Consider the following 10,000-nt stretch of genomic DNA (forward strand, 5'->3'; position numbering starts at 1 on the left):
GGGGGCATGGGAGAGGAAGAGAGAGAGAGAGAGAGAGAGAGAGAGAGAGAGAGAGAGAGAGAGAGAGAGAGAGAGAGAGAGAGAGAACATGGAAGACAGAAAGAGAGAAGAGAGAGAGAAGAAAGACAGAGATAGAGAACACGAGAGAGAGAGGAAGAGAGAGAGAGAGGCGGAGGAAGGGGGAGAGAAAGAGGGAGAGAGAAGGAGCTGGGTAGAGGCTGTCCTTTATTTAATAATGGCCATCAGCGAGCCACAATGTTCCATTGAGATGTGCCCTTACCCAAGGTGCAACTCTCTATTGTACTACGAATGTGTGACTAGGGGCTGGGAAGGTACAAGCAGAGAGGCAGCAAAATGTATTTGGCCCCAACTGCTGAAGGCATTAAGTCTAAAGTCATTTCCTGCACACATCCAGCTCCCTGGCTCCATGCTCCCTGGCCTTTATTGCAATGACGTCAAACAAGTTTGATTTGAAGCGAACATACAAACACTAACCACTGCCAATAATGACAAAACTAGGTGTCAAGGGGTCCAGGAGGGGTCCAGGATTTCGGCCCCACATGCAGCGAGGGCCCCATCTGGTAGGTGTGCTCCAATAGCAGTGGCCTCACGAAGGTGGATTGGTGTAGTACACGCACACATACAAACACACAAACACACACACACACACACACACACACACACACACACACACACACACACACTCCTCCTATCTTGGTGCTGCTGTAAAAGTCGTCCTGCACGGCGGCACACGCATACAAGCATGCGCACACGCAAGCATGTATGCACGCAGGCACGGACGCACACACACACACACACACACACACACACACATACACTCCTCCCGCTGTAGAAGTCGTCCTGTATGGCGGCAAACACACACACACATGCATGCACGCACGCACGCACAAACACACACACACACACACACACACACACACACACACACACACACACACACACACACACACTCACTACCACCCCCCCCCCCCCCCCCCCCCCTCCCCTCCCACCTTGGTGCCGCTGTAGAAGTCGTCCTGTATGGCGGCCTTCATGAAGTTCTCCTGCAGGTGAACGCTGGCGTCGATGCCGCCGGGCATCACCAACTTCCCCGAGGCGTCGATCACCTTGGCACCGCCCGGAATCATCAGCTCCTTGCCAACCTGGGGGGGTCAGCAAAACAAAATCGTCATGACGATACTTTGTTGCGATATTACTTTTCACAATACACTATGGTACATTGATTTGTGTTGTGTCCTATCGTATCGTATCGTATCCTATCTTATCTTATCATATCGTGTTGTATCGTACAAGTATCCTATCCTACCTTATCATATCATAGTATATCATATCCAATTATATTGTGTATCGTATCTAGAGATGTCCGATAATATCGGCCCACAGATATTATCGGCCCGATAATAGCATAAAATGTAATATCGGTCAATATCGGTATCGGATTTTTGACCTATCAAAACCGATATAATAATGCTTAAATTACTGTACACTTTTCTCCTTTATTATTTTTCTATTTTGCACAGACAATGTTAATATATGGAAAGTTTTGTTGCATTCGAGAATGCATCTAGTGGGGCATTACAATAAAATTAAGCATATTTTATTCCACAACAGCAGATTTGTAATGTTACCTAAAATTTGTTTTGAGGAAAAATAACCCACATATATCGGCATCGGTATCGGCCAATATCGGAATCGAAAATTGAGAGTTGGACAATATCAGCATATCGGATATCGCCAAAAAAGCCAATACAGGACATCTCTAATCGTATCTTATCGTGTTGTATCGTATCCTAGCCTACCTTATCATATCGTGTTGTATAGTATCCTGTCCTATCTTATCATATCACGTTGTATCGTATCCTATTGCATAGAATCTAAACATATTGTGTTGTCTCGTATCCTATCATATCCTATCTTATCATATTGTGTCGTATCGTATCCTATCTTATCTTATCTAAACATATTGTGTTGTATCGTATCGTATTGTATCGATTGACTCCCGGCCCCCTATTGTATCGTATCCTATCATATCTTATCATATCTTATCATATTGTGTTGTATCATATCCTATCTTATCCAAACATATTGTGTCGTATCATATCCTATCTTATCATATTGTGTCCTATCGTATCCTATCTTATCATATTGTGTCATATCGTATCCTATCTTATCATATTGTGTCATATCGTATCCTATCCTATCGTATTGTGTTGTATCGTGTCCTGTTGTATCGACTGATTCCCGGCTCTGCCCACCTGCTGGATGACCCCGTTCTCAATGTAGACGTCGGCCTCCTGGGTGAAGTCGTCATTCACCACCTTACCCCCCTTAATTAGGATACGCATGGAGCCCGCACCACCCGCCATCTGAGGAGGAGAGAGAGGGGGAGAGAGGGTGGGGTGGGGAGAGAGAGACAGAGAGAGAAAGAGAGAGAGAGTGTGGGGAGGGAGAGAGAGAGGCAGAGAGATTCAGGATGGACAAGAGAGTGCGGGGGAGAGAGAGAGAGGTGGGGGGGAGGCAGGGAGAATCAGGAAGGGCGAGAGAGCGGGAGAGAGAGAGAGAGAGAGAGAGAGAGAGAGAGAGAGAGAGAGAGAGAGAGAGAGAGAGAGAGAGAGAGAGAGAGAAAAATAGGCATAACAGAGAACAGAAGATAGAAAAATAAAGATGGGGAAAGTGAGAGTGGATGGAGTAGTCAGGAATTAAGGAATAAAGGGATGAGAAAGGATGATGCAGGAGAAGAGAAATTAGGCATACACTAAGATAACATCATCAATACATTTACAGTTTTTCTCGATTGCTTACACACATTTTTCGGAATCAGTTCTCGAATTCTCAGAACTCTACACACAAATCTCCAAACCTCACACACAACGGGCAAAACTCCTCACTACCTCGTACTCACTACTATGTCTTGTCTCAAAACAATGTACTCTCTTCTAAAAAGGTCATTTTGTTCTCAAATGACACACACAAGCAGTCATTTTACGTAAAGGGACACTGTGCAGGAAATGGTGAAAAAAGGTACTGCAATTATGCTGCTCATTGAAACTGGGTTGGCTATTGCCAAACTTGATACTTACATGAAAGTTTATTGAGTAATAAACACATATTTTCTAGTATGGTCCAAGTAGAGTCATTTTTGCAGCTAAAAATGGCTATTTTTGGAAATTCAAAATGGCGGACCATGGAGAAGATCCCCCTTTCCATGTATGAAAAGTGTCATTTTTTTCCAGTCATAATGAATACTTAGAATTTGATGCTGGTGGTAAGTATTCATGAAAAAGGTAACGTTAGTGAATGGGCAGCATGAATTCTGAAAATAACCAACTAAAAATCTCACACAGTGTCCATTTAAAGGATAAACATCAGCAAGACATAAAGTGGAACTACAGCATGTGAGTGCAAAATATTTAGAGAAACAAGGAGATGGAGGGGGGACAGAAAGATATTTTGAAGAAAAGAAAAAAAGAACATCTGACCCCTTACATCAGCCCACGCCAACAAAATTATATCAGGCCTCGTTGCCTTGGAAACAGCTTGAAGCTGTGGCACATCTGTGTGTGCGTTAGTGTGTGTGTGTATGAATGACAGACAGAGAGAGAGAGAGAGAGAGACAGAGAGAGACAGAGAGAGACAGAGAGAGTATGACAGAGAGAGAGAGAGAGAGAGAGAGAGAGAGAGAGAGAGAGAGAGAGAGAGAGAGAGAGAGAGAGAGAGAGAGAGAGAGAGAGAGAGAGAGAAAGAGAGAGGGAGAGAGAGAGGGAATTCCAGAGAGAGAGAGAGAGAGAAGAGAGAGGGAATGCCAGAGAGAGAGAGAGAGAGAGAGAGAGAGTGTTCCTTCACACTCATGAACTCTGAGGGCTACTCTCCCCCAGACGTGCCGCCTGGTTCCTGGCTGTGTGCTGCACTGCTTCACTCCTGCAGCACTTCCTGCTTTTGACAGCCCATCTCTTCATTACCCACACTGCACCTGCACCTCTAGCTCTGTCTAGTCTGCCTGTCTGGGGATCTGTCTAAACCTAGTGTTTCTCAACGGGGGTAGTACAGCCCATCAGGGGGCCATTGAGGAGCCCTAGGGGGGCGTTGAGAAGGATACAGTTGAGAGGGGGCAGTGCTTAGTTGTCATTGGGGGCATTAGTCCATTTCATGTTCATGTTTTTAATACTAATGGAGGCCTTGGCAGGCTTATGATGAGGTCAGAGGAGGCGTGGGGAGGCATAGGATGAGGTCCAGGGGGCATTTGTTCAAAAAAGGTTGAGAACCACTGGTCTAAACCAAGTGATTGTCCACGATGGCTCCACAGACCCCCAGGGGTGCATTATGCCCCGTGTACATCAAGCGCTACCAACGCGACTGGGTAGCTGGGGTCAGCGGCGTGGAACAGGGGGGGAAAACCCGACTCATTCTTAGGGCCCAGCCCACCTGGGGGGCCCGCCGGGGGGCCCCTATGGAAAATGTTCTTCTTGTTTTGCTTTTTTAAACATTATTTTTACAATAATGTCAATACATGTTGGTAATTTATGTAATTCCAATGTTCTCTGGAAATACATCTGTTAAATTGGATATCCTAGCCTGCAAATAGGCTATAATATATATCAAACACCCCCATAATCAGCACGCATTGGTTTAGTCCGCCCTCTCGCGGACTTTTGATTGCACAATATGCGTAATCAACACTCACTCACTTCATTATTAGGTATTACACGCAGCAGCCAGTTAGAAATAAAAGACGTCTAAAACACCAGGCTTTCACATAAAGAAAAGAAAGGCAAGAGAGACAGGGGAAACCAGATGAAGCAACTGCTGCTGATTTCTTGCAGGAAAGGTGAGCCCAAATGTCAAAATTACAGCCTACAGTAGGCTAACTGGTTATCTCATTCCCATTCCGTGTGGCCTACTGTGATAGCCGAAGTCAAATAAAAAAAAAATCTCATTTTTGGCTATAATTGTGATAGGCTATTGAACCCATATTTGTCTTTGATATATTCACAAGTCACAAGACCAACATAGGGTCGATGTTGGTTCAAATATCCAAATGATAGCAAAGCTAATTTGTAAAATGAATCAAGAAAATGTCACAAACGTGAAGATGCCCCCTGTCATAGCAGATGCAAATTGTGCGAACTTGAGAGAAGGTGAGCCTATTTTAGCTAGCCTAATATCCTAGTGTTGAGGAAAGGCAGTTTCTCAATCGGGTGCATCAAATTTGCAAATTGATTATGTCCTCGTAACGATATTAATCGACGTCATGTTCATCAGTTGCCAATGTCAAGGTGGCGGTGCAAGCTGTCAGTCCTGAACTGTCATTCTGCTTTTATTTTGCCTTCTCTCAACACTCTCAATATGAAAGCTCTGTTTACTTTTCCTGGCCATCTGACAACGTCCGTTGTAGCTGAAGTGTGGTAAAGTAATGACGAGATTTTGACGGGGCACCAGTCTGCGTTTTGAATGCCATTCTAATCTGCGCAAAGCGCACGACAAAAGATAGGCAGAGTAGCCTACCTACCTCCGTGCTGAGCAGGTAGCCTGCACCAGCAGTAGCCTCCTCATTGAGTGCTCATGACAATTACCCTGTTTAAGGTAGGCTTCTGTGAAATAGTTACTGGCCAATTTAAATCTGAAACTATATGCAGTAGCCTAATAAATAATGATTTCTAAATGTGACTAGGTTCGGGGTGCCCTGACTTTAAAAGGTTGAGAATAACGACATCAAATCCAAACAGCGATACTTTTGTTCTAGCCTATTTTAAGCGACATTCCATAAGCTTAAAAGTAAATCTTCTGCCAGTAAATCACAGCTGATTCTCTATTCTTTGCTCTCCCAAAAAACAACTAACGGACAGATGACGTGCGGGTGCGTGCAGCGGGCCAGTGCAAGTGAATGAATGTGTGCGCGAGCGCGTGTGTTTCTGTTCAGGGATGCACATTGAAGAAAGTTCAGTTCCTTATTAATGTCTTATGTCTCCTTAGTGCACGAAATATTAGGCTAAATGCATTGTGAAGAGAGATTTACCAGTCTCTCTCCTCCCCCTCACACCATAGTGATGAAGTGATTAAAAGTCATCTCTGTGAATATGATAGCCCACTTGTCACAACTGGTGATGTGAAAAAATAAGGACATTATGTCTGTTCTGTGATAGGCTGTCATGTGATTGAAGATGAGGATGATTCAAGTGAAGGGGAGGAAAGCATAGAGGGGTTGTCTGAGGAAGGCAAGGAGGATGACAATGTCAGACGGTAGGCGCGCGCGCGGGGGTGGGGGGGGTGGTGTTGGGTGGTGGGGTGTGCATGAAAGGGGTTTGTGAGTAGGGGGGCCCATGAAAGAAGTTGCTCCTAGGGCCCAAAATTTGGTGCTACGCCCCTGGCTGGGGTAGTTGAAGAAGTTTCGCCATGAATTCGTTTTATTCGCTCTGGACGCTGCACTGACATGTTTGATTCAGCTAATCACATAACGGCTCTGTCTTGACAGCCTGGGACATTCCTCGATATGAACGTTCCGATTGGTTTTCGCCGAACAGCGTCATAGCGAATTCGCTTAAGATTAGCTTGAGTTTAATCGTCAAAAGTCGCCCTGGTCGCTCAAGAAGCTTCGCCCCTGGCGAATTCGCTCCGGTAGCGCTGGTCGCGCACCCTCCATAGAGAATGAATGACTTCCGTCGCTTCATTCGCGTTGGTCGCTCCCGATGTACACGGGGCATTAAGGAGACCTAGGGTCCTAGGGACCCCCACCCCATCTCTCACCGTCACTCACCTCCTGTCACCAACTCCAACTGTCCTATCAAATAAAGGCAAAAAAAAGTCCTTAAAATACGTACTATATGTAGAATAGTAATGGTCTGGGCTTGGCCAAGGCTGAAAGGGCTTAGGCACCGCACCGTACTGTTACACTGTTACACTGCTTTGGGTCCAGGCAGGGTCTTTTCCTAATCCTTACATATCCCTGTCTGCCGACAATATCCTCTCTGTTCTCTGTTTCAAACAGGAGCACAGTTGAAAGGAAACCCGACATCAAGGTATACAGTATACATGCACTTTTCACAAGCCACAAATGCTGTACAATGAATGTGCCTATCGCTTGCACCCATTGCCCCCGTTCCACCTCTAGCTTCACTGCTCCCATTTCAGGCTCAGTGTTTGTTTTAACAACTCAAATTTAAGGTCACATTTCTGCATACAGAGACTAAAAACATGATGCAAAATTGATGACGTGCTTTCGCAATGTCATTTGTGCAAATTGCTACTTTATTCACTGTTTAACATTCCTGATGGCACAACACCCGACTGCACTGCTCCGACAAGCCAATCGGAGTCTCCATTTGCTACCACTTGACCTTCTGACAGCCAATGGGCACACAGAGAAGAATTAATCGCATGGCTATGTCAGTGCTGGGATACGATGGGTCCAACTTAATCTCTAACCTCCTGTCCTCTCCTTTTGCTTCTGTGAAAGGGTGAAGCGAAAGCCCACCTAGGAAACTCCAACTCCCATTGTTATTGTGACACAGCACTGCACAGCACAGAACCAAATTGCATTCATGCCTCACCCGTGCAAGAGGGCAGCCCCCAATGGCGCCCCAAGGGAGCAGTGCGGGAGCATGCTCAGGGTACCTCAGTCATGGAGGAAGATGGGGTAGAGCACTGGTTAATTACTTCGTCCCACCAACCTGGCGGATCGGGAGTCGAACCGGCAACCTTTGGGCTACAAGTCTGACACCTTACCCACTTACCCATGACGGCTTACCCATTGGGGAGCTTTTCCCCATTCAACATCCCGATTGCAACTTAGAAAATAACCTTTAAATTGTGTTTTTGCGAGAGGTTGAATAAAATCTATCGCTAATGACGTCTTATGATGTCAATGATGTCTTACCTAGCATCAAAAGGCCACAAGCAACAGGAGAGGATGGGAGGTACTGGTTTGAGTTGGACTTGGACCAGATGAAATCACACAGTGAAATCACCGTGGCCCTACAGTGGCACTAACAATAAGGCACTCGTCTGCTACGCGGCTGATCCGGGTTCGATTCCGGCCCGGGTCCTTTGCCGACCCTTCCCAGTCTCTCTCTCTCTCACCTTACTCGCTTCCTGTCACTATCTTCACTATCCTATCTCGTACAAAAACTAATAAAGGCTTGAAAAGCCCCACAAAAAAAACTTTAAAAAAAATGAATCACAGTGATATACATAACAGCCTAGTTGTCCCTTCCTTCTTCTTCTCTTTTTGTGGTGTTTGCACAAGAAGTGCGCTACCGCTACAGCCATTCTTTGGTTCTACATCAGGCCTCAACCACAGCAGTAAGACCCAGCATCAGAGGAAGCTGCCCAGATACAGAACCCCTCATTACGACTACAGGAGCCCACGCAGGCCAAAAAGGGATCGGCTCGTCAGCACTGCTTTCATCAACCTCACGTCACGCTGCATCAGCGAAATGCTGCAGTGGCATGAAGGTGAAGGTACAAGCACATGTCACATGTACACACACACACACACACACACACACACACACACACACACACACACACACACACACACACACAAACACACACACACACACACACACACACACACACACACACACACACACACATACACACACACATATCCATGCATCACACTGAAGCCACACACACACACACACACACACACACACACACACATCCATGCATCTCCAGAAGCCACGCACGCACGCACGCACACACACACACACACACACACACATCACACAGAAGCCACACACACACACACACACACACACACACACACACACACACACACACACACACACACACACACACACACACACACACACACACACACACACACACACACACACACACACACACACACACACATCCATGCATCACACAACACATGCAACACATGCAAACACACACACACAAACATCTCTCTCTCTCTCCCACACACACACATACACACCCACATGAGCAGCACCACTCTCTTAAGTGTATGTGTGTGTGTGTGTGTGTGTGTGTGTGTGTGTGTGTGTGTGTGTGTGTGTGTGTGTGTGTGTGTGTGTGTGTGTGTGCACTGCGTGTGTGTATGCATGAGCCACAACCATACTACTGTAATAGCATTTTCTCCATTAACTCTGCGGAAATGCAGTCTATCAGAGCAACATCAAGTAGTTGGGGACCTGTCTCACAACAAGAGACTAACTGACCACTTAAGTACGTACTGCAACTATGGCCAGTGAAGAAAGTGAAACTTTATCTTAAGGCTGAAAAGGCTACTTTAGGTTCTACTTTGGGAATTTAGTATTCACTTGGTCACATGTTGCACTAGCGCTTTTCAAACTGGGGTACGAACCGCCTCTGGGGATAGCTGGATCAATGCTAGAGAGAACCTAAATGCATCTCTGAGACTCAGCGTTCTTGGCTGTCACAAGGTATACACACACACACACACACACACACACACACACACACACACACACACACACACACACACACACACACACACACACACACACACACACACACACACTTCACTCTACTACTATCTGGCTACAAATACAGAAGCACGCACGCACATACACCAGCCGACTAGGGGACAGCTTCTTCCCTAAAGTCATCAGGATGCTTAACTCCTTAGCCAGAGCCTATGTTATAACCTGACTGTCACCAAACTTGTAATGGCTATGTCTGTTACTTAAGGCTCTCTGTATTTTTATAGCAATAGTGTTATGATGTAGTTGAGTATTTTCAGCAAACAGCGAATAGGCCCGCCAGCGACCCCATCTGCACAAAAAGGCTACCTGCCATGCACTGCCATAAACAAGATCTCTTCTTTTCATTTTTGATTACTGTGTCTGCGTAGACTATTTATACTATTTCTACATTTTCTACATGTCATCCTTAGGTTTTTTGCTTTTTGTGATTTTTTTTTTTATTGAAACAAATCATGGCTTTTGAATTCTTCAATTTACGAGAACTTGGCAATAAATATCTTGTATCTTGT

At 45.6% G+C, this 10,000-nt stretch overlaps 1 protein-coding gene across 1 annotated transcript in view; it reads right to left on the reverse strand.

Annotated features, from left to right (window-relative positions):
• The window catches only part of LOC134468625 (dihydropyrimidinase-related protein 5-like), a 54,789-nt gene that overhangs the window by 36,181 nt on the left and 8,608 nt on the right, over nucleotides 1-10,000 (reverse strand). The window contains exons 2-3 of the mRNA XM_063222521.1: nucleotides 2,277-2,387; nucleotides 1,014-1,163 (exon numbers count right to left, since the gene is read on the reverse strand). Coding sequence (XP_063078591.1) covers nucleotides 1,014-1,163; nucleotides 2,277-2,387 — 261 coding nt within the window. The remainder of the gene's footprint in view (nucleotides 1-1,013; nucleotides 1,164-2,276; nucleotides 2,388-10,000) is intronic.

The sequence above is a fragment of the Engraulis encrasicolus genome, chromosome 18 (assembly GCF_034702125.1).
Source record: "Engraulis encrasicolus isolate BLACKSEA-1 chromosome 18, IST_EnEncr_1.0, whole genome shotgun sequence".
NCBI classification, from domain to species: Eukaryota; Metazoa; Chordata; class Actinopteri; order Clupeiformes; family Engraulidae; genus Engraulis; species Engraulis encrasicolus.